The 24426-nt window shown below is 31.1% G+C and overlaps 3 protein-coding genes across 6 annotated transcripts in view; 2 read left to right on the top strand and 1 right to left on the bottom strand.

The window, feature by feature from the left end:
- The window catches only part of LOC123004450, a 64785-nt gene extending 55034 nt beyond the window's left edge, over nt 1-9751 (bottom strand). Inside the window, exon 1 of one of the 2 annotated variants that reach the window (XM_044397734.1) lies at nt 9695-9751. Coding sequence is in view for 1 of the 2 variants with exons in the window: in XM_044397732.1 (XP_044253667.1) it covers nt 1925-1955 (31 nt within the window). In the remaining variant the exon portion in view is untranslated. Of the gene's footprint in view, nt 1-1924; nt 2095-9694 lie in introns of those variants that run through there. The other variant, XM_044397732.1, reaches the window with a different exon arrangement.
- Nucleotides 1939-22112, top strand: LOC123004447 (scoloptoxin SSD14-like). Of its 3 annotated transcripts, none has more exons than XM_044397726.1 (10): nt 1939-2193; nt 8367-8591; nt 15521-15741; nt 15793-15979; nt 16035-16232; nt 16288-16537; nt 16591-16781; nt 19430-19670; nt 21738-21851; nt 21904-22112. In XM_044397726.1, the coding sequence occupies exons 1-10, from the start codon at nt 2141-2143 to the stop codon at nt 22048-22050; spliced, it is 1827 nt and encodes a 608-aa protein (XP_044253661.1). In that variant the 5' UTR covers nt 1939-2140; the 3' UTR covers nt 22051-22112. The 3 variants fall into 3 exon arrangements, with proteins under 3 accessions (XP_044253661.1, XP_044253662.1, XP_044253660.1); XM_044397727.1 differs by lacking the exon at nt 1939-2193 and adding an exon at nt 2248-2374; XM_044397725.1 differs by lacking the exon at nt 1939-2193 and adding an exon at nt 8010-8310.
- On the top strand, nt 12959-13423 carry LOC123004452 (nuclear protein 1). Its single transcript, XM_044397736.1, has one exon. It carries the CDS (start codon nt 13018-13020, stop codon nt 13213-13215), a length of 198 nt encoding a protein of 65 aa, XP_044253671.1. The 5' UTR covers nt 12959-13017; the 3' UTR covers nt 13216-13423.
- Nucleotides 22113-24426: the final 2314 nt, after the last annotated feature.

Below are 24426 nucleotides of genomic sequence, written 5' to 3' on the forward strand. Positions count from 1 at the left end.
TTTTTTTCTATGGCTCGAATTACAAACCACCGTATATTATAGAAACCTATTACTGCATTCATTAAAAATAATAAGAGTCACTTTCAGAATCGTATTTGAAGGAGCTTTAAATTAAACGTCGTTTAGAATGTGCGGAATTCTACGGACTTGTTGACAAAAAATTCACATTCTAAACAAACATTAATTTAAAGTCTCTTTTATTCGATTATAAAACTGGCCCTAAGTTGCATACGGATACAGGGCAATTGTACTTGATTAATTTATTAATTTATTTGTAGCTACTCATCTTCGCTGCATTCATAAATGATTTTTATTATTATAATGTAACCTTAAAACAAACTTAATTCATTTATGGTAATTTTAATAAAGGAAGTGGCAGTTCCGGTTTTTTGAATTATTTTGAAAACAATGTCATTAAACGTCAACACAAAAAATCGTTAAAGAAAATTTAGAGACGAAACACCAAAAAAGAAACAAATTCGGTACACTAACAGTTTTTCGAAATTTGGAAACGAATAGTTTGCAAGCAGGAAGTTAGAAAAAGGGACCGTTAAAATGTAGTCGCAATTTGTAATGTAGGTTTGCTAAACATTCTTAATTTTTAGCAAGAAATTGACAAGAATATAAAATAAACATGAATGAGGAAGAACGTCGGAAAGAACGCAATTAAATTAGTGTCTTGTGCATCGTTTTTGAGGAACGAGTTGAAAAAGTAACAATTTTGAAACTAAAGCTGAAGAAGAATTTATAAAATGCATCAACTTTGAGCTCATGTCAATCAATTACACAAAATTTATTGCCAATCATCATAAGACCTACTTGTATCTTTTGCTAAATAACTTTTTTCTGTATATACATCCTTTTTCCTCAAAGTTTTTATAGCAAGAATCTCATTTTTGTCCACAACATTGTACTTACTTGCGGTGTGTTTCTGTCAAAATTATTAGCACTGAATTCTGTCTTTAGACCTTAGGTAATGATGTCTGTCCTGAGGTATTCAATTATAGCGCTTTCAAAGAGCAAACAGGCACACAAGATTCATAAAAGTCAAAATTTTGACAACGTCTCAATTTGAACACATAACCATAATTTTTTAACAAAATTTCTAGGGACAAAAACAAAGAGCAAACAAAACTTGTGGCTATGGAGACAAGCTGCTACCAATTTTTTCACTAAAATTTTGACTTGGTAATTTCCATTAAAAAAAAACAGACTTTAGATGAGTTTGTACATCAAAATTTTTGCACAATCATAGTCAGTTATAAAAAAACTCCTTGGCTATAAAAAAATGAGTGTAGTTTTCCATTTGATGGAAAATAGTACCATCCTTATTAATAATAATAATAATGAATTAAAATTTAAATGTTTCAGTAAAGATAAAATATTTTTAAATTTTTTATTATACGAAAAAGTTAGATTCTTAAGGAAAGAAAAAGTGATAAAAGCCCATACCGCAGATATAAATAACCTGAATCCATAGAACCATAGGTAATTATGTTGACAATCTAATATTACAAACTAGCAAAAATTCAAAAATATAAATTATTTATACATTTTTTTAATATTGCCAACTTAATTTTTAAGTCATGACGAACTTTGATCAAAAAAGAGCAATCTATTGGTTTGATGTAACTAAAACCATTTCTTTGGATTCCAATAAAAAATATGATTATCATCATTCTTGTGACGAGTAACCGAAGAATTGCTGTTACACCATTGTGACCTCGAATATCAAAACTTGACCATCATGACTCAACCATGTCTCATCCCCACCAACCACCAAAAGTTTACAACACTGTCCCCAAAGCACCCAAGCGACCCAAATGACACGTGAGTGGAGTAGGCCACCGTACCCATGACGTAATAGAGCACCCATCCGGCGGTCAATCAATTGAAAAAAATGCACACCATTTGCTCCACTCACCTTTACCACTCTCGCCTGCCCAAGAACACATGGTGGAAATAAATTGTACGGAGGTGTGCCGCGCGCTATTGTGATTTAGCAAATCTGTTCGACGGTCAGTTGAGCGACTGGAAGTAGAAAAGTGTGGCCGGCGCGCCGACCAGACTCAACACCTCTTGAGAATCCCAACCATGCATTGTTCCGTTTAATTGTGCTGGTTTATATTATCTCTTGGAGATGACCATAAGATCGCTCGACATTGCCGAAGGCACCATCGGAACCACTCGATTGTAAGTTTTGAATGATCAGATGTTGGTGAGATTGTTGACTCTGATTTTTATCGCACTAAATTATGACGGTATTGCGTACGAAAATACCATTAAAGTGTCAGCTCTTGTGAGGAACGTCTTGCCGGAAAATGGCGGACGCACGTGATCAGTACCGGGTGGTCGGAAGGCAAAATCGGACACGGTATGTGGTAGTTTTTCAAACTAGTGAAAAAAAGTGCAGGAAACGGCTTCTTGCAATTTTTTTGGTGCGTCATATCATTGTCGTAATTATTACACAAGAGTTATATAATATTTCACGTTATAATTAGAAGCAATTATTGTCACATGAAATGATCATTGTTAATGTCACTTTTAATTATTTTGCAAGAATTATTATTATTATTTCATAAAAAAAATTCATTAATTTTGTTAATAGAATTTAATAGATATATAAAAATGCATTGTCATCAAGTATTTCCTATCAAGATTACCGTCAGATAATCGAATTGTTTCATGGACTTTATCAATCGCTCATCTTGACGCAATTTGCAATTTGTTCCAGTTCTATTAACCTGACAGAGCAATTCATTATTGCAAAGTAATAGTTCACTTTTATCAGAAAACAATGTATGTGAAATGATAAACCTGATTAATTTTAAATTCAATTGTCTGGTATTTTCTGCTTTTATTGATCTAAAGAAGTTACACTTTTACCTCATGTCATTTTACTTTTACCTATAGAATTTTGACACTAAACATATGTTTACTATTAAAAAAAATATTGTTCATAGGTGTCGTATGAAATAATATTTCAAAGCTACTGTTATTCTTTAAAAAATTATAATAAATATGTACTCGTACATAAGATGAAGAATGATGAACAAATTATTAAATTGTTAAGGCATGAAAAGAATTTTCAAAAATGATATTCCTAACAATCCTTGTCTTCAAAATTTTTAGAGAAAAAAAGTACGCCCATGTATTTTTTTATCTTAACCAAGTGGGCGCACTCCAAGTGTCTTTTCTGTCACTGACAATTTGCCACCAGATATGGAATAAGCTCTACCCATGAATAGAAGTGTCACTTTTTGACGTTTATGGGTAAAATAGTACGACTATACCGATTAAAAAACAAGTGTTACAAACACTTTCAACACGAACCATGTAGTAGCGAGTATTGTAAATGCATAGTTTTGCTGAAATATATTGATTCACAACAGTTTCTTACCAAAAACAACAGTAGGCAGTCTGTGCTCGTAAAAGTATGGCACAAAAAGCTGCCAAAAACAGAGTTACAAAGCTTAATTTTGTAGTACTGTTTTTGATAAAATAGAGTCACAAAATCATCATAGCAAACGTGAAATACATATGAAACAGAGAATTGTATTAGTATTACACGGGAGGAGAGTGTATATTTTCCTCTTACAGGTGGAAGTTACTGCTAAAGACTTGTCGAGAGTAAAGAGAGGTAAAATTTTTAGTTCCCTGTGTTGTAATTGGCCATATTCCTTTTTAAAATTAAGATGGAAAAACTTGCTTTCTGTTAGGGTCATAGGAAAAGCTATTTTTCCATTATCATTTCATAAAGAAAAGTGATCAATTACCTCCCTAGAAGGTAAACATTTTTCTCTCCCATCTGTCGAAATTCACAATTACAATAAAAATATATCTAACCTACCAGGGAAGTAAACATTTTACCTCTCCCATAGAAACGGAAAAACATATGAAAATTATATCGAGCGATCAAGATAATTTGTAATCGAGTCACCTTTGCATCCGAGAACGTATGTCTAACTGCACGTGAAACGTCAAATAAAATGACAAGTCAAAAGGTAAAACGGCAAAATGAGCTGGAATTAGTCGCCGTCGTATAATAATACGAGTTTCTTTTTGAAGATAAATTATAAATTTAGTGATTATAATCATCACCTTTTTGATCATGCTATTTTAACTTTCGACTTGTCATTTTACAGACATACGTTTTCGGATCCAAAGATAACTCGATTACAAATTATCTTGATCGCTCGATATAATAAAATAACATTTTTTTATTTTTGCCTATAATTTTTAATTTATCTGAAGACGTTTGCGGGTAAAGTAATATATGTTATTCGGGGTAAAAGTAAGTTTGTGTGTCTGAGCTGAATTATCTGTAAATAAACATTCAACTTCGCCACATAAAGTGTCACATTTACACCTAATAACATAATCCACTATTAACAAGTTAATAAGCTGTAAAACGTGACTACTTCCCATGGAACTTGTATTGATAATAGGTAATCACTCGGCTTATTCATATGTCAAAAATAATAATGTTATAATTTATCATAGTATAGTTCGTTAAGCATTAAACACGTTTATTTGTTAGTTAGTATTAGGGTCATTTAAATGTAAGATTTAAGTTTTCTAATTTTGTACATAGATATACAGAGTGTTTCAGAACTCGCGCCCCAGACAAAAATTCCAAATAAGATAAGATACCAGGGCCCTGTTCCACCAAAGTTTTTTCCAACTTTGCATTTTTCACTTGCAAAGTGCAAAGCGCAAAATGTAAAGTTTCAAAGACGTTGGTGGACTAGGGCCCAGGAACATGGAAAAAATATTTGAAAAATTCGATATGTAAAAAAATTTTGACATTTAAAATTTTTATGTTTATTTGGTGGTATGTTACTGATGATCTTGTATACCTATGTATGTTTTTTCATAATTATTTAGTAAAGGTACAAAAATTTGGCCAATAAAAGCCACAAAATAACGTAAATTGGAGTTACAACTTAGGATACAGCTTCCTTGTTTCCAATTCTAATAGTCTGCAGCAAAAAAAAACATGGAAAATTATTATTGCAACAAAAATAAATAAATTCAAAATGAAAAATTTAAACTTTCATGATTTAAAAATTTTTATTCTTCGACACTGTCAAAATTTAAGGTTTTTCTCACGTTTTGACAACTGTTTAGCATTTCTCAATACGAAACGTCAGATTATTTTTAACTCTTTTAAAGCAAGTTTAAGCCTTGTTGCCTTTAATTCGAAGAATACAATGTTGTATTCAACTCGTAGATGATAAACCACTCGTTACACTTGTGGTTTAAAAATCCACTCGTTACACTCGTGGTTTAAAAATCCACTCGGTGAAATAATGCGTCCGATTTACACTCAAACTCGTAGAATAAATAACTACTATAGATAGATTTAAAAAAAAAATTATGTTCCTGGTATCTTACCTTATACATGGCATTTTTCTCTGGGGCGTGAGTTTTACAACACCCTGTATGTGTTACATCAATATAGCTTTCGTCTGTAATAGTAGAGAAAGCAGCGAAAATTTAATTTTTGAATTAAAAAATTCATCTTGATGTTTAGTTAGAAAATTATAAATTTCTTTTTTGCATACCGACATTGCTAATCAAAAAATTAAATTTTTAGATTGAAATATTTACATAATCAATTATTGATAGCTGCATAATTAGAACGTTTTTTCTTATGTGTACACAATCAATTATCAACAAGTCTGTAAATACTTACAAAGGAACGTCATTCTGGATAGTATTTCCCGTCTTTTTTTGTTGACCTTTGTTAAATTAAGTATATTTCTCTTAGTTAAGATATCAGAACCCACTACAACAAACTTTTAATGAAACATTTACTTCAAAAAAAAAAGAGAGAAACTTATTTTCAACACCTACAACAATGACTATTGAAATATTGTACAAAAAGCACAATTAGAAAACTTGTAGTTGAAATGCTTATAAAATGTGTTACCTTTTACAGAAATGTGACGTCATAATTCATTAGTAGGTACGCATATATTTTTGCTTTTCTTAGAAACACAATTACAATTACACTGTTGGATCATTAGATTCCTTTTAGCTCTTCCGCTGAATAATATTTGTAAAAAAAAAACATTTCTTTGACTAATACAGCCAACGTATGGAAGCTGCAAAAGAATGTAGTTTTTTCCATTTCATTGTTAAACAGTCAAACAGTTTTTTTAACGTTGGCACCACTAACAAATTTATTCATAGTAATTTTAATAAAAGAAGTTGTCAGTTCCGGTCAGTGGTTCGGGTTTTTGATTTAATTTGAAAACAATCTCATGAAACCTTAGCAAAAAATCGTCTAAGACAAAAAACACATAAAAAGGATGACAAACCCGGTACGGCTAACAGTTCCTGGAAATGTGAACACGAAAAGTATGCAAGTTTACATCAGAAAAAAAATCACCGTTAAAATTTAGACGCAATTTGTTATACTGGTTTGCTAGACATTATCTATTTTTACAAAGAAATTGACGATAATACAAAATAAACATGAATGAGAAAAAACACAACTAAATTATTGCGTCCAGTTGCAAGGAGTAACAATTTTAAAACTAAACGTGAATAAGAATTTAGAATATTAATTAATTTCGAGCTTGTTTAAAAAAATATTGCTAATCTTCATAACACCTAAATCTGCTTGTATCTTTTACAAAATAACTTTTTTCTTTATGCTCAGCCTTTTTTCTTAGCAAGAAGTTCATTTTTGCGCACAACATTGTACTTTCTTGCAGTGTGTTTCTAATTTTCTTCTAACAATATTATTAGCACTGAATTCTGTCTTTAGACATAAGGTAGTGATGTCCTGAAGTCTGTTCTCAGGGATACGATTAAAATGCTTTTAAAGAGCAAACAAGCACACAAAATTCATAAAAGTCAAAATTTTGACAACATTTCAACATGAAAACATAACCAAATTATTTTAACAAAATTTCTAGGGACAATAACAAACACAATTTGTGGCTATAAATATGAAAGATACACTAAAATATGAAAAAATGAAATATAGGCATTATTATACAGGGTGCCCCCGAACTCGCGCCCCAGAGAAAAATGCCATGTAAGGTAAGATACCAGGAACATGTAAAAAATGTTAAAAAGTCTATCTATAACAATTTCGAAGTTATGAGAGTTAAAATTTTGCACTTTGACTCCATTTATTTCTGATGGAAAAATAATTTTCCAAGTCTTTTTTGCTAGAGGCTATTAGTAGAAGAAACAAGGAAGTTGTATCCTAAATTGTAACTCTGTTTAATGTTATAGGTGGCTTTTATTGTCAAAATTCTTGTACCTTTACTAAATAATTGTAAAAAAACATATTCAAGATCATCAGTATCATGAAATAGACATAAAAAGTGTCAAATGTCAAAAAATAAATATCAAAATTTTTTGACAGAATTTTTAAACATTTTTTTCATGTTCCTGGTATCTTGCCTTACTTGAAAATTTTCTCTGGGGCGCGAGTTTTGGCGTTCCCTGTATAGGTACAAGATCTTCAGTATCAATAAAATAACTATAAAATATGTCAAATGTGAAAAAATAAATGTCTAAATTTTTTGACAGATTAAAAAAAAAAATTCCATATTCCTGGTATCTTATCTTACTTCAAATTGTTCTCTGGGGCGCGAGTTCTGACATCCTGTATGTACAGGATGTCCCACGAATAATAATGAACCTGAAAATTTTTTTGAAACAACCAACATTACATTTCATAGATAACGTCGTCAGGCTCATTATTACTCGTGGGACAGCCTGTATAAACGCCCAAAGAAATTACACTTCAGAATTTGGTGAATTTATTCCAAAAGGCAGCAAAACTCACCCCTTGGGGGTGAAATTTGTACTTTTATTATCTGACAATTGATAGTTAATAACTGACAATTGACACTTATTAACTGACAGTTTCCAATTTAATATCTGGCAACAGACTAACTGGCAATTGCCACTTACTAACTAGCAATTTTGTTGAATTTTTTTTGTGTATCACCCTTCAGCGCCGCTTTTGTAACAACATATTCTCTTAACCACACTTGATGAAAATTTCGAAAATTCAAACTTTTAAACTCTGCTCATACTGCGCAAGATCAAAATTTTACATCGATTTCTCGACCACCCTCGCCATCAGTCAGCATGTAGCACGAAAACTCGTCCTTTCGACATTTCGCGATGTTAAAAAATGGTTGATTTCAAACATCTCCTAAACGCACCGATCATCGCCAAAAAGTCCGTTCTAGTCCAACGCAAATGGCGTAAAAGAAAAAATAAAGTGTGCAAGACCGAACTGTCAAATGACATCACACACGTTTGCGGCAATGAAACGTAGGTCTTGTTTCCCATTTCCGGGAAGATTTATTTTATTATTTTTTTTGTTCCAGCCCAAGAGCAAGAAAACGCTGTATCATCTTTATTGTTATCATAATTATTATCATCGCTTGTATCGCTTTCGCCTATCATTATGGGTTCCTTAGTACAAATAAGGAGGAGGAGGAGCTGAAACCCCCGAATCCTGAGAAAGCCCTACCGGCATCAGCATCGATCTTGAGGAGGTTTAAGAGGGCTGCGGTATGTGCTGATGGGGCAGCATGTGCACAAATTGGAAGGTACATTTTTTATTTTTATATAAAGCTTAATGAAATGAATAAAATTGTTGAAATTGCAATACAACTAGTAATACGAACACTATTACTGAGTGCACCAAAAGAAAAATATATTTTTTCTCCATATACAGGATGAGTCATATATAATAAAGACCCTAACCGATTTTCAGACACAACCCAAAATACATTCTCAGCGATACCATTAACAGCTTTTTTTTTGTCCGAGTTTGAGTATTTTGAAATCAAGAAAAAAAGTTGAATTGATGACACTGTTAAATTTTATGAATAACATGTTAACAACTACGTTGATCTAAATTTAATAATATAAATTTTTCAAACAACAAAAGCCAAATTGTCTGTGAGAATGTATTTTGGGTTGCATCTGAAAATCGGTCAGGGTTTTTATTATCAATGACTTAGCCTGTACATAGATTATTTATTGTACGACTTGAGTTCAAAAACCCAAGAAATTGGCTGTAATTCTTTACTGCTAACAGTTTTTGAAAATTTTGGGACGAAAAGTTTGCAACCAGAAATCAGTAAGTAAAACACCAACGTTAAAATTCAGACGCAATTTGTAATACAGGTTTGCTAAACATTGAAGTAATGTTGGTTGCCTAACTCACTTCATAAAATAAAACAAGATTTTATATAAGTTACTAAAATATTAGTTTAAGTTACTAAAAATATCACTAAAAATTGGTGAACTGACACCACCTGACCTTTTTAGCAAGCTTCTATTGCCTATTGTTGGGATAATTTGTTTTTTTTAATGTTGCAACAGGCAAATTACTGTTATTCAATTATTCAATGTGATTGAATAGGTAAGTAATCCAGACAATAGTAGTCTCAAACTTGAAACTATGGACCAAAAAGTGCATTTTTTGGATTAACTCAGGCTTATTTGATTGTGTAAAATTTTTGAGAAAAATCATACTGTTTGTTCAAATAAATTCCCACCGTGTGATTTTTCATAGACAAAATTTTTTTCATAAGGATGAGTGCGATTAAAGATATTTTTTTAATATGATGAGCAACTCGTAGGTAATACTATTTAATTAGTATTTTTTTAGTAAGTAATGGAAATTCACAAAAATTAGGCTCACTTGTCTTGACGTCATGCGATATTTGCACCACCTTGCTACTCTGACTTCATCTTTCCATTTAGCACAACTAATGAACTTGGTTTTTATTATTTACAAATATCTCGTGACTTTGCTTTGGCCAATCATAAACAAATAATGACTCATAACAAGTCATGAAACATGATTTGATACACGACACGGAATCTGGATCTTGTCATAAATCAGGTTTTAGCAAATGTTGGGAAACCTGACAACCTTGTAAATGCACTCTGGATGCTAATCTCTTTATTATTGGCAAATATTTGCGGACATCAACCTCAACATGCTTGAAAAATCCTCCCGTTGATAACAAAACCGAACTGTTATGGTAGTTTTTTATTGTTTATCAATTTCTTATCAACATTTACGTAATAGTGTTTTGTTCCAACAAAGTAATATGCTATGGTTATTTTCACGGTTAATAAATAATGTAACAATTAAAAAAAAAAACAATCAGGGTTTGAATTATTTACTGCGCAATAATTTGAGATTTGCGCCAGTTTATTAAATATTTGGATTTTCATCAATATACATCAAACAACAAATGATTAAGGGCGGACCTTGGATTTTCTTTGTGTTTTTAGATCAAGTGATTAATTTATTTTATCATAAATATACACTGATACTTTAACGACAATAATGATATGTCTACCATAGGAAAAATTAATTAAATTCTGATAAATAAGTGAAAGAATTGCTTGAAAAAATGATAATAGATAGGACGAGGAAGAAGTTCTAGTTTGTGTGAAGTCATACTCATAAGAAGTTTTTGTCCATTTCTGTTAAGCTTCCTAAACGTATCAATGTTTTTTATAATAAAAATTGATTGTGCTCTACTTTCTTTTAGACGACTTTCCAAAATTGTTATAAAAATTTGGCCATATGTCAGAAACAGAATAATACCGAACAGGTTTTATTCGACCTAAATGAAACTCCCTAATAATTTATTCGAAACAATGCAATAACAAAACCATTAACCCACTATTGTGTCGGAGAAATTGATTCAAAGAAAATTAAAAGATGGGAATTTTTTTTCAGTAAAATCTATTCTAGTTTCTTTTTATTTCGAAGTGTTTGTCTTAACAGTAAGGATTCGTTATGAGTTATGACATATGTCAGTTTTTATAAAATTAAATTTTTCTACACATTTTCGTTTTTTTGTTGATCCAGTGTATAAGGTGGAAATACAAATATCTACGATCAAGTATTACAATGTAAACATTTTAAGAGTTTCATTTGACTATAATTAAGAATACTGTAGATTGACTTTGACTAAAATATATTCCAATATCAAGAATGACAGAATTCTCAACAGAATTATAAACTTTTTCACATTCGTATGTTGGCATCACTGCAACAGGATATTTATCTGATGATATAACGAATTTACAGGTTGTGCCGTTATGAGAAAAAAAATCAACAGAAATTCATTATAAATAATAATTATTATTAATTTTTGCAATGTCATGTTTATTGTAAAATACAGAGTAAACGGTTAATGTTACAGAAAAGTGTATAGTAAGGGATTATAGAGAATTAAATTTGCTCCAAAAAAAAAACTAAATTAAATTAAAATGCTTGAATTTTGCAACGCAAACGCTTCTTTTTATTATAACATTTTTGAGTTGTAAAATGGCAATAAAAAACACCCTCGAACTATAGAAAAAATAATATATTGTTCTATTGTGTAAAATACAAGTATATTAAATATACATTGATTATTCAAAAAAACAGCGAAATGTTTTTATTTTTGAGACATATTATCAAAGTTTTTACATGAGTTTTACAAGTACTCAAAAAGTGTAATCTAAGACAATATTTATTAATTTAGGTGACTCGCTAAAATTTACTAATAAGTACTCTAAAATTATAATAATACGAGGGCCAATCAGACAAAAACAAACTTCTAATTCTATAGTATCTAACAAAAACTACTCTTTCTGTTAATTTTTTTACATTAAAACCGAGAAAACCAGACAACCCGTTATACTTTTGATCTTGAAAAAGTCATCTACTTTTACTATTCCGCATCGTTTCATTTAATTTGTCTGCTTTTATCCTTATATCTACGTCACTTTTGAATTTGATATAGATAAATACTCAATGTTAAGTGAGTTACAAAACAATAAGTTTCTAGAAATTTAAACCGCTATACCAGTTCTAGAACGACACCACCTCTCACATGATAATCTCGAAGCTAATTGCTATTCACTGATTTCCAGAACAATTCGAAACAGTTCCGCATTTTTTTTAGTCGTCAAAAATTTATTTTTGCTTCGTGCTTATAATTAAGGACGTGTCTGCTAGACGTGAAATAAAAATTAGCATTCAACATACAAAAATAGGTTCTTGTCGAGAGATAAAAAATTTCAAGTATTAAATGGTCCAAGCAGATTGTAAAAAACAAGTCATGTGATGAGTATTTCTTTCAAAATTAATTTAAAAATAAAACAGTGCTTTTTTTCTTATTTTATTAACACTAAAATATTTGTTTATTCTACTTCTCATTTCATTCTTATTAATCATAAGGATTTTCTTCGTGACCTTATTTTTCTCTAGGTAATTAAAAGACCTCAATGATAACATTGATAACAAAAAACAACAACAATATTGCACATAATTACGAAAATGGTTATTTTTATATTAAATGTGCGGAACGACTGGTTTTTAAATACAAGAATATGTATGCAATATTTATTTTAATTATTTGAAATACCTCAAAATTTAGTTGTTTCATGATTCTGTCAGTGTGTGTCATGCACTGTTGCTAATTTCGTGCCCTAATAAAAATGACTAACTTCGTGTATTAATTTCAATATGTGAAGTTCAACTTCACTCATGATTGTTGAAAAAAATAATTTAGACGCAATAAAAACAAGATTAATCAGTTAAAAATTTATAGAACCGAGTCAGCAAAAATATCATGGTCACAATCAAGTTCACGTGGCTTAGCGATAAAATGACAGTTGGCAATACAAAACATTTTCAGAAAGACCCAAAAAGCGCCCACTTTAATTTAGAAAGTAAATAAACAAACAATGGAAATAAATATGAAATCAAGGCCACGTGTCGGGTACATTATTTCAGAATAAAAAACTTTGTTCTCCCTTTGGATGCGTGTATTACTGTATTATTAATTAAAAATTACTAATTTATGGGCAAGTCAGCGGAAATTGCGACTTTGTGCACCTCGAGTTGGCAGCACTGCGCATGCGTGTCAATGCTTATAAATACCGGCGGCTGTGGTGCGCTTCAGTTGTTTGAATTGACAGTTGAGAGTGAAAATATTTCGTGCAGTAAACAAAATGTCCGAAGCTCATTTCGACGAATATGAACACTACAATTTCTTGTACGACAAGCACATCTACAGCGGCCATAGCGGCAAACAAAGATCCAAGAAGGAGGTCAGTGAACACACGAACCACTTCGACCCCAATGGACATTCCAGAAAGATCGTCACGAAGATGATGAACACGGAACAGAATAGACGGGCGAAGCATTGATCTCGAGTTCCTATCTGTGATTTCCCTCGATATCCAAAGACGTTCAGTGGCGAGTTTTGAGGATTTTGTGATTTCGTTTAACACCTCTAGAGACAGCGATTGTTTTCATGATATTGTGTTGGTAGAAATGGTGTTGAAGTCGATGATGTATTAAATTATTGTTAATTTTTGTAGTATTGTATTTTTTCAATAAATACTGTACACCTGATTTGGTGTTTTATTTTTAGTTGCTTTGCTATAGAAACATTGGAAAGTTTCCAGAAGGTTGGTACGGTGGAGTGGGTAGAGGTGCGCGCAGGGTCAACGATTGCGCTTTGTTTGGTTTCTAATTATAGCAGGCCATGGACGTATTTCCATTTTTTTTTTCTTTTAATTAAATCTGAAATCTTTTTTGGAGTATTCCAGAAGTAACAAGTAGAGAAGATAATGTTGAACCTCAAAACATGCCATAATACTTCTGAATTTTAAAAAACGCCCCAAGGCATAGCTCCTTTATTTTTAAAGATATGATAGACACCTTGGAATAAAATTTCACAGTTTGTTATATTGATGAACGTCTATCCCAAAAAAATTGTTTACAAGAAACTGTTCAACACTGATCAAAGAATATGTATTGTCATATCTTTTTAAAAATTAATGAAGTTATGGCTTGGGACGTTTTTTATAATAGAGTTTGCGTAATTTGTGTGGGGAGCCAATGGAAGTTCTCGGTAATTCTATGTAGATACCTTGTTGGGTCGTTGAGTGTTTACACGTTATATAATGTTTATGAGTAAAATTATTTCAGCTGCTCTGTTTTATGATTAATAACTGATACCTACAGCACCTTTCCTAGTTATTAAATAAGACTTCAAGCCTATAAATGTATACTTAATAAATTAAAAAAGAAAACTACCTATTTAAAATCGCGGTCAATTCATAGTGGCCCTGTGTAAATTTGTAAAAATTGAGTTGTGTAAATCCAACTTTAAACAACCAATTGTTTATTTAGGGACATACTTATCTATCAAAAATGACAATTCCGAAAAAGTCGGGTTAGAATACTTCACATATAACATCTACTGCACTACTGCGCCTGTCACAATTGTTGACAGTTAGTTAGTTCTGCTGCCAACATAGACACAACCCTCACACTAGAGGTGGTGGACTAGGGGCTGCCAACTTTACAATATATTAAATGGCCACTATGAATTAATTGACCGCAACTTTAGGTATATTTTTTCATAATTATTTAGTAAAGATACAAAAACTTTGTCAATAAAAGCTACAAATAACGTTAAACATAGTTACAATTCAGCTGGATACAGTTTCTTTGTTTCCTCTTTCAACAATCTGTAGCAAAAGATCATGTAAAATTATTTTTCCAACAGAAATAAATAGTCAAATTGCCAAATTTAAACTCTCATACCTTGAAAATTTTTGTAGATAGAGTTCTTTTAACATTTTTTTAAATATTTCTGGTATCTTATCGTACTTGACATTTTTTATTGGTGGTCTATTTACAAAACAGCCTGTATAGAAAAAGAAGGTGCAGTACTGTTTACTGTTTTTGACCATAGGGTATAGGGTGTACCGCTTCTGGGCCCAGGCTAATGTTTATTTATTTATTAACAAAGTTAATTTGCAATAATTTTTTTACCGGAGGTTTTTACATCAAGTGTTATTAGGCAGAAACCATAAAAGCATTGAAATTAAACTTATTCAGTGTTGCCAATATTTTTATCACAATTATATTTACATTATTTAGTTGCCAATATAATTTCGAAATCACATCCACTTTAAACCCGTGACATTTGTTTTTATGTCATACAAGTCAAATATTACTTTATTGTTCTTTTTTAATGATTTCTTAGTGGAGACACTCCCAAATAATTTAATAATATTAATGTCAATTAATGTTATTTTTATGCTGGAATTGTTGTGCATGGAAAAATATTTTTATCTTTATTGCTGTAAAAAATAGCTATGATAAATATATAAACATTTTGTTGATTTACAAAAGATTAAAAATAAACAAATGCGATAGATGCATTATTGGTTGTTATTTTGACATCAAAACAACTTTATTATTTATTTAAGATTTATATTCACTTAGTAAGCGAATTTAGAGATTTGCTATCTAATAAAAAGTGTTTACTTTGTTGTGCATTACATAAACTTGTTCTTATCACTGGACTATTTACAAATTTTTCACAATTGGTACAAGATATCTAGAATTTGCGCAATTTCATTTTAGGCGGTGTATAATTGGTTGCATATGATATTTTTTGTTTTTATAAAATTTAAATTTTGGTGTTTTTTTCAGATCAATCCTTGACCAAAATGGCAGTGCCGTGGACGCCGCCATCGCCACGTTATTCTGCAACGGAATATACACAATGCAAAGTATGGGTCTTGGCGGCGGTTTCCTCATGACCATCTACATCAAAGACCAAAACAAAGCTTTCACGCTAAATGCAAGGGAGAAAGCCCCTCTGAAATCCACACCGGATATGTATAAAGATGACCAGTTTATTTCCCGAAAAGGTGAGTAACTTGTAATCAATAATTTCACATTTCACAATCAAATATTTTTAGGGGCATTAGCAATTGCTGTGCCTGGTGAACTCAGAGGCTATCAAGCGGCCCACCAAAGATTTGGTAAACTCGAATGGTCGAAACTGGTCGAACCGAGTATCGAACTATGCGAAAAGGGCTACAACATGTCGAAACACCAATACGAATCATTGCGAGACGCCAAAATTGTCAACGATACGAACTTGAAGTGTGTTTTCAAATATTAGGAAAACACATCGAATTTAACATTTTAATGTTTATAGGGAGTGGTTTTTCGATTCTGAAGGTAATTTCAAAAAGATGGGTTCGACGATAGTTCCCAAGAAATTGTGTGAAACTTTACGAATGATCGCGAAAAGCGACGGACACGATCTTTACAATGGTACTTTGAGTAAAATGCTGTTGGAAGATTTGGAGGAAATTGGCAGTATTATAACCAAAGAAGATCTAGAAAGTTACAAGTGAGTTAACTAAATAATAATTCATTTTGTGTTTAATTTAATTTTGATATTTTAGGGCCGAATGGATGGACCCCATTGAAGTGGAGCTCCGCCACCACGAAAAACTTTATTCGGTTCCACCCCCAGGGTCAGGTGCCCTTTTAGCATTCATTTTAAGCATTCTCGATGGATTTAAATTCAAACCGCATGATCTTGAAGGCGTCCATAACACAGTTCGGACTTATCATAAAATAATCGAAGCTTTTAAATATGCTTATGCTAAAAGAACTGAATTAGGCGACGTGGACTTTGTACACATTTCTGAAGTAAGTTGTATTTATTTTAGAGTGATAAAATTTTAATGGTTTGTTGTTTTCAGTTATTACATAATTTAACTTCGCATGAATATGCTGAAAGTATAAGGAAGGAAATTCTAGAAAATTCGACCAGTAATGATCCGAAAGATTACGGTGCCGTGTTTTACAGTAAGGAGGACCATGGCACTGCACATATTTCCGTTTTGGCCGAAAATGGGGATGCTGTTTCGGTTACAAGTTCCGTAAATTTGTAGTGAGTATGAGGAATAGAAGAAAGAGAAAAATACTTGCATTCTCATCAAATAAGTGTCTTTTGTGGTCCGATTTTGCGGAATTAAAAAAAACAAAATCGAACTAAACAATCTCAAAAGTAGAATCTCATCATGCGATTTCTTATGTTGATTTAACCAAATATTGTTATATCGACAATACTATTTAAAAAAATATCGCTAATTCGTGACTTTCATCCTCGGTTTATTAAAATATTATATACGCATAAGCAACATTCTCATTAAAAATAAGAGCAATTGATAAAACAAGCCAAAATCTTATAATCTGTTTTTTTATTTTTATTTGGTATGGGTTTCACTCTAATTTTTTAAGCTGAAGTGTGTATTGAGACTGAGTACTGTTTATGCATAAGTAACCATTAACTAAACAAGTTTATTTAAGATAAGGGCATTCTTTATTAAAAAAAAATCATCTGGTCTCCTAAGACTTAGTTAGCGCCAGCAAATAATCAAAAAAAGTAGTCCTGAGCCCTGAAGCTAAAAGAAATAATAAACAAAAGTTATTTAAAAAATCTGTGTAACGAAACAAACTGAAACAAAACATGTGATGTCTGTTTGTGTTTGTTTTTTTTTACAATAAAATCAATTCTTTAAAAAATATATTAAACTGATTTAAACGTGCCAGAATAAATTTTAATTTAACTTCTTCTAAATAATTTGTGTTTGTTTTATCTAAGATATAAATTAGTCGAAGTGCTGGTAGTGCAATAAAAATTAATATACAGGGTGTTTCACATAATTTTAGGAGGCCTGCGCCTATAGGATACAATCAACAGAACATATTCCGATACGAACTCGATAACAAATTTTGAAAAATTGGATAATCTTCTCTAGTTTGTTCACCCTTTAAAAAATTACAACGTTTTTAGTTAGTTAGTGATTAAGATAGATAAACTAGAATCATATTCATGACGTCTCTTGATAGAACAAATGATAATTGTTTCTGAAAAACTGTAGTTTATGAATATTAATGAAACAGTGATTAGTTTGACAACTACTGTCATGAGTTTCCAAAAATTAAATAATTCGATGTGTATTTTTTGTATCGAGTGTTTTGTGACTTTTGTATATTTGGGTGCGTACATTAAACGTAAAGTTGTGTAAAACACCCTGTATGTTCTTTTTTGTAAGATAATGTAGGTAAGAAAAATTGAACTCGTAAGTCACATTTTTAGCCTATTTACTAGTTATTTTAAAAAAATTATACCTTATTACTCATTTTTTTTGTAACTGTACAATATAGAAAACCACTTACAGCAAGATTAAAACTAATATTATATGAATTTTCTCAACATTTTTGGATAAAAAAAATAATGAGTATAAGACCGATTTAATATGTATAGTTGGTTGCCTGTCGTCAGGATTCGGTATTTACGCGTATAAAGAACGTAAACAACGTAAAGAACTATTATTTTGATGTTAAGTAAATTATTTATTAAATGATTTGACAGTTTTTAAGCATTCTAATGCAGATGAAGAATAAGAATGTAGAATTGTGTTACTACGTTTATAAGAGTAGAAGAAAGTTTTGAATGAAATAAAGTTGAAAATGCTTTGCCCAATCAGCAGTCATTTTAAGCAGTTTGGCTTTGAATTAATGAAAAACGAGTTTTTTTGCAATTGTTATGTTTTCGTTTACTTAATATACAGGGTGATTCACGAGGAATAATGAGCCTGACCAAATTTTCGATGCAACCAACATTACAGTTGTCGCAAAATAACTTGCGAAGAGATTTAACTTGTGGTGCATCGAGAATTTAGTCAGGCTCATTATTCCTCGTGAATCACCTTGTACAGGGTTATTCACGGGAGGGTTATTTCTGAATTTTTTTTTGCCGCAATCAACAATACCAATCTCACAAAGTACTAAATTAAATATGTTATTTCTTTAAAATTACAAATCAAAGTAAGTTGGATAAATTTGCCAGAAATGTCAGATTGACAGATAACCTATATTTAATCAAAATTCAACATATAAATTAACAAGTTAAGTTAATATAAAAGGTGTTTAAAGTGTCTACCATCGACTTCTAAACATGCGCCTAGTCGGTTGGTAAACATAACAAAACATGTCGCATCGTTTGAGAGATAATTTTTTTACTATAATGTCACAGAGACAAGACTAATAACAGCTATCGTGGATTTAGTTATGTTATAATTATTTTCAAAATTTGAAATCAAGAAGTTGTTGCAATATGTATAATGGGTTGCGGCAAGAACAAATTCAGAAATAACCCTCTCGTGACTAACCTTGTATTATACAATTTGTAAAATTTTAGGTTTTCTATTGTTTACGTTCTTTAGAGATTTTATTTATAAGTAATAATTTCTAGTACCTACCTACTTATAGTCTTAGAACTTATAGATATTTAAAATAGTGTTTCTATCTTTGATTATTTTTATAATTTTTTCGTTTTTTATTCCACAAAAAAAAATTAAAAAAATTAGTCTTAAACGCTCAATTAATTCTCTTATGAAATTACAAGAAATTCAGTTTACTATCTGAGTTTGATGTTTGTAGAGTAGGCTAAATTTAAACTGCAAGAAATTTTGCTTTATCTTCTCAATTAATACCACACTGTATGATATTAAAAAATGCCGTTTGTTTCAGTTTCGGAGCTGGTCTGACTTCTAGTCAAACCGGAATTATTTTAAACAGTGTCATGGACGATTTTTCGTTCCCTTATTTTCAAAATTATTTCAATTTACCTGGATCTCCGAACAACGAATTGAGGCCGGGAAAGCGGCCGTTGTCATCAATGAGCCCCACTATTTTAGTGGATGAAAATGGAGACGTAAAATTGGTTCTGGGGGCTTCGGGGGGAACCAAAATTACCACATCTGTTGCGCTGGTAAGTGAAAAAAATTCATTTTTGTTTCTAAAATAATGTCCCATAAATCAAATTTTAAATGATGTTTAAAATCGTTTTATATTCAATACGAAAGGAAATTAGTAATAAAAGGTAGAACCATAAAACTTATAAATGTGTTTACAACTATAGGTTAGACAGTTATTACAAGTATTTAAATATGTTGGCCATTGCTTAACGTTTAACACCGGATGTCTCAATAGGATAGCACACTGCGGATATCCATCAAATCAAGACATTTTTATTAAAGGTGTTTGTTGGTATGCAAAAGAGGAAAGCATTCAAATGCTTCTAAAAGGTTCAACGTTCAAGATTTCTCATCAGTTAAAAACTTCACACGATAAGCATTTTTATTATAAATTATAACAATCCGCAGTAAAAAATACAAAAACATACATACTGCATAAAATATGAAAAATTCAGGAGATTATTTTGACAATATGGTCAAGTCACTGTAGGCAAAGTGACAAAGACATTGTTATACCAATTGAAAGGAAGCTTTTCATCATCAGATAGACTTAGTGGTATACAGGATGTTCCGTTTTTATTGTTACAAATTTAAACAGGTGATAGGATATTCAATTCTAAGACAAAAGTTTTCTATAAACATGTATCGAAAAATGCTTGGTAAGGGAGCTACTCCCCCTGGAAGGGGGCTAATATGTTTTTGCTAATATTTCAGAAACCATTTAAGATAAAATTACAAAATTTGGTACAGATGATAATCTTTATACACCTAAACGAATTCAAACATCAAATGTCGAAATTTTTTATCAGGGGCGTACGAAACTGGGGGAGTTTAAGGTAAAAAAATACCCTATTTATTTTGGCTTTAGTTTCTGGGTACTTTCAGCAACAAAATCTTAAGTTTGATAGTTTATCACAGAAAAGTCTCTTTTGTGTTGATGCGACTTATTGTTTTTCAATAAAATTAATTTAAAATTTATGTTACACACCAATACAACATTCAAATAAATCAGAATTTACAGAATAATAAAAGCAAGAAATGCATATTTTTTAATCAACCTCAACTAATTAACATTACATTACAGTAACAATAATAACATTAATTAAATTAATTTGCCTAAATCTAAAGGAGTTGTTCAAAGTGACCACAATTTTGGTTAATGCATAACTAAAGAAACTAGAGCCAAAATAGATAGGGTATTTTTTTACTCTAAACCTCACCAGTTTCGGACGCCCCTGATTAAAAATTTCGACATTTGATGATTGAATTCGTTTAGGTGTATAAAGATTATCATCTGTAGCAAATTTTGTAATTTTATCTTAAATGGTTTTTGAAATATTAGCAAAAACCTATATTAGCCCCCCCATTCAGGGGGTGTAGCTCCCTTATCAAGCATTTTTCGATACATGTTTATAGGAAACTTTTGTCTTAGAATTGAATATCCTATCACCTGTTTAAATTTGTAACAATAAAAACGGAACATCCTGTATACGTCAATGAACATAATAATTCTTCAACCAGAAAATCACACAATATAAGAAAACGCAGATTGAATTAAATGCTGAGAAAATGAAGATAAACTTACATTCCTTATATTATTTTATATCATTAAATTTCTGATTAAAGTGGGCTGCGACTTTGAAATTAAGTTGTCAACACTGTATAATGTGGAATAACATAATGTGATTTTTGTCATTAAGTGGGCACAAGTCACAAATCTTAATTTGGCAACATTGTCTACCAAATTCAAACGTCACAGTTTTATACTCAATTGTCAATCACATAGCCGTGATCCTATACCGCCAATAATTAATTCAATGTTGCCAATCTAATTGCATAGTATAATTATAATAAATGATAAAAATAAAATAATTTTAATAATGAAAAATAATTTAATCCCATTTAAATAATTCCAACGTAATTAACACTTATGATCCCTAGGGCGCACATTTTTGATTAAAATAGCGATCGAATTAGACTAATAAATTATCCAAAAGCAATTAACATACTAATGTGTTGGTCATTTAATCAAAGTGGTTCCATTAAATAACAAAATAAATAATTTTATTGACTATTTTCAGGTAATTATGCGCACGCTCTGGTTCGGCCAGAATATCAAAGAGGCTATTGACGCTCCTCGAATCCACCACCAGCTCTACCCCATGCAAATCCAGTACGAATACGGCACACTACAGGTAAAATCAAATTTTTCAACCATTTGAAAACCCACCAAGATCCCACTTTCAGCAAGTAGTCACCGGTTTAGAAGCCCTAGGCCACAAAACCAAACGTTACACCGACGCAGGTTCCATAATTTGCGCCCTGTACAACACCTCCGGCTTAATCCAAGCCAACGCCGACTACCGAAAAGGCGGCGACGTCTACGGACTGTGAATCTGTTTTGTTTGCACTATTACTTCCCCTGTTTTTGCCAGTAATAAATTTTAATTTAGTGACATTGTGTTTTACTTCCCCTCTCGGCGCCGTCTTCCATGCGTGGGAAGAGCATGAAATGGAAATGTTTTATTGTTATTATTCCTCAAGAGGTGTGCTGTGAGAAAATTCAAATGTTTATTGCAATAAAACACCATGCGTTTAATTAATTTTCCTACGACCATATACGAAACTAGATCATAACGCACAATTACATATGCGTGAAAATTGGCAATATCGTACGAGGTCGAAAACCTGTGCGAATTGTTTTCGCACTGTGTGTTAGAAATTTAACGCACGATTCACACTCGTATGTTTTGTATTTTTTCATTCAACGTATTTTTTTTGTATCCATTATAAAAAATAAATCGTTATTCAACGTATTTTTGTATCCATTATAAAAAATAAATCGTTATGAAAAAAAATATGTTCATAAGAAAAAAAATATTTATGGTCGTAGGAAAAAAAGTGTGCAAAACTTGCAGGAAAGTGTCTAACGCACTCGCGGTATTGCCTGCACTCGCATAACGCCTCGTGCGCAACTTTCCCGCTTGTGCGTTATTTGTCACTTTCCGTGCTCGTTATGTAATATACTACTTCTGATCAAAATACGTTATGATTTTGAAATTAAGTTGGTTAGATTGAATTATCTAGATGTAGTGTGTCCCCAGATACGTGAAACGACTCTTGTAAAACATAAAAAATTCTCGATTTAAATTTTTATTTTTTGCGGTTCTACCCTGATTGGTTAAAGATTAAGTTGTAACATAATTTTAGTTTTGAAAAATAAACTAGGTATGTTTTGGAAATTTTCAAAAAACTACAGTGTGTTCAAAAAGTCTTTCTACCAAGTAGACGTACTAGTTGAGATCGTTTGTCGCCTGTCAGTTCGTGTGTCAGCTAGATGTCAAAAAATTATTTTATAAAAAATATTGATTTAAGCAAATTGATTTACTGTCCTAAAACACTTTAAAATGTAATGTAGTTGGTGTTTATTTATACAAATCGGTCACCACGATCTGCTGTCGCAGTTTACATAAAAAATATTTTGACATTTCTTATTTGTCATTGTGACATTACTCCCTAGGATTTTGAGATATTCGTGAATAGGTTGCCATAAATTTGGTTAGGTTGGTTTTTGGTGACAAACAAAAGATATCGTAACTAGTGTCAAAATTTAGGTTAAGTCACCTGTCAGCTTGTATGTAAAATTCAATTAATAGTTGACAGCAGGTTGACAGAAAACGTCAACCGACTACAACAAAGGGTAACCAACCCTAAGCATTCAAAATTACTTCTGAAAATTATAGTTACCAACAAATAAAAAACGTAATTTTCCTAAAAGTTCAAATCCTAGATGATAATTTGTTTGATAGACAGACTTTTTGATCGCACTGTATTTTTCTGTAAAGTGGCTTTTATGTGGTAAATACGACAAAAAGTTATTAAGAAAAGTTGTTTAGAATTAACATTTAGGCCCATATAAAAAATTTAAAAATCATCGGGCAACTATGCTTTTTCATTTTATTTTTATTAATTCACAAATCAAAGAATTTTATTTTTAACATTTCTATTTATTACGAATAAAAACAATTTACATTTAGATTATTAGTAATAATTAAATTTTTGACGTTTCTGTTAATAAAAAGCAATTATGTTGGAAAAAATAAAAAGTCATAGTTTGTCGATTATTTTCAAATTTGGTATACGGGCCTAAATGTTGAGTCTAAACAACTTGTCTTTATAATTTTTTGTCGTATTTGTTACATAAAAAGCACTTTATAGAAAACTTTTCAAAGCATATTGATTTTTCAAAACCAAAATAATGATAGAAATTAGTTTTTAACCCAAGCTGGACTAAACCCCAAAAAATATAAATAGAAATCAATTTTTTTTATCTTTTACAAGAGTCGTTTCACCTATCCGAGGACACACTGTAGAAGATATGAGACAAGTCTATTTCATATTTTCTGTATTTGTTTTTCAGTGTCGCTAACTTAATTTTAGAATCACGGGCCATTTTGATCAAAAATTGAAATGAACACACCTAATTTTAGAGTGTGCCTTCGTTTTTGAGGGAACTAAAGATCAACGAGAATAATAAAAAACAATGTGGTAATTCAAATGCTTTATTGTTATTATTCCTCGTGGAATCTGTGAGAAAATTCAAATGTGTTTTTTCGTCTTGTTGAGATTGTTTTTTTCTACACTTTATCGACTGGAAACTAGTAATTATAAAATCCGAAACGTAATAACTCGGAGCGAACTTTTCATTAAATTGCGACGAGTATCTAATTAACTGTAAAATTACATAATTATGGGGGGCTTGAGTATGGT

Source organism: Tribolium madens, unplaced genomic scaffold (assembly GCF_015345945.1).
Source record: "Tribolium madens isolate multiple individuals breed KSU strain unplaced genomic scaffold, Tmad_KSU_1.1 Scaffold_1;HRSCAF=32;Tcas5.2_LG8, whole genome shotgun sequence".
Taxonomy (NCBI): Eukaryota; Metazoa; Arthropoda; class Insecta; order Coleoptera; family Tenebrionidae; genus Tribolium; species Tribolium madens.

Excerpts from the sequence above, each read along its gene's own strand:
- LOC123004447 (XM_044397725.1), top strand. The coding sequence starts at position 8,168 with ATGGTTGATTTCAAACATCTCCTAAACGCACCGATCATCGCCAAAAAG. Across the intron at positions 15,980-16,034 it reads GTCAACGATACGAACTTGAA|GGAGTGGTTTTTCGATTCTG; the intron begins GTGTGTTTTCAA and ends TAATGTTTATAG. Across the intron at positions 16,782-19,429 it reads ACAAGTTCCGTAAATTTGTA|TTTCGGAGCTGGTCTGACTT; the intron begins GTGAGTATGAGG and ends CGTTTGTTTCAG.
- LOC123004452 (XM_044397736.1), top strand. The coding sequence starts at position 13,018 with ATGTCCGAAGCTCATTTCGACGAATATGAACACTACAATTTCTTGTAC.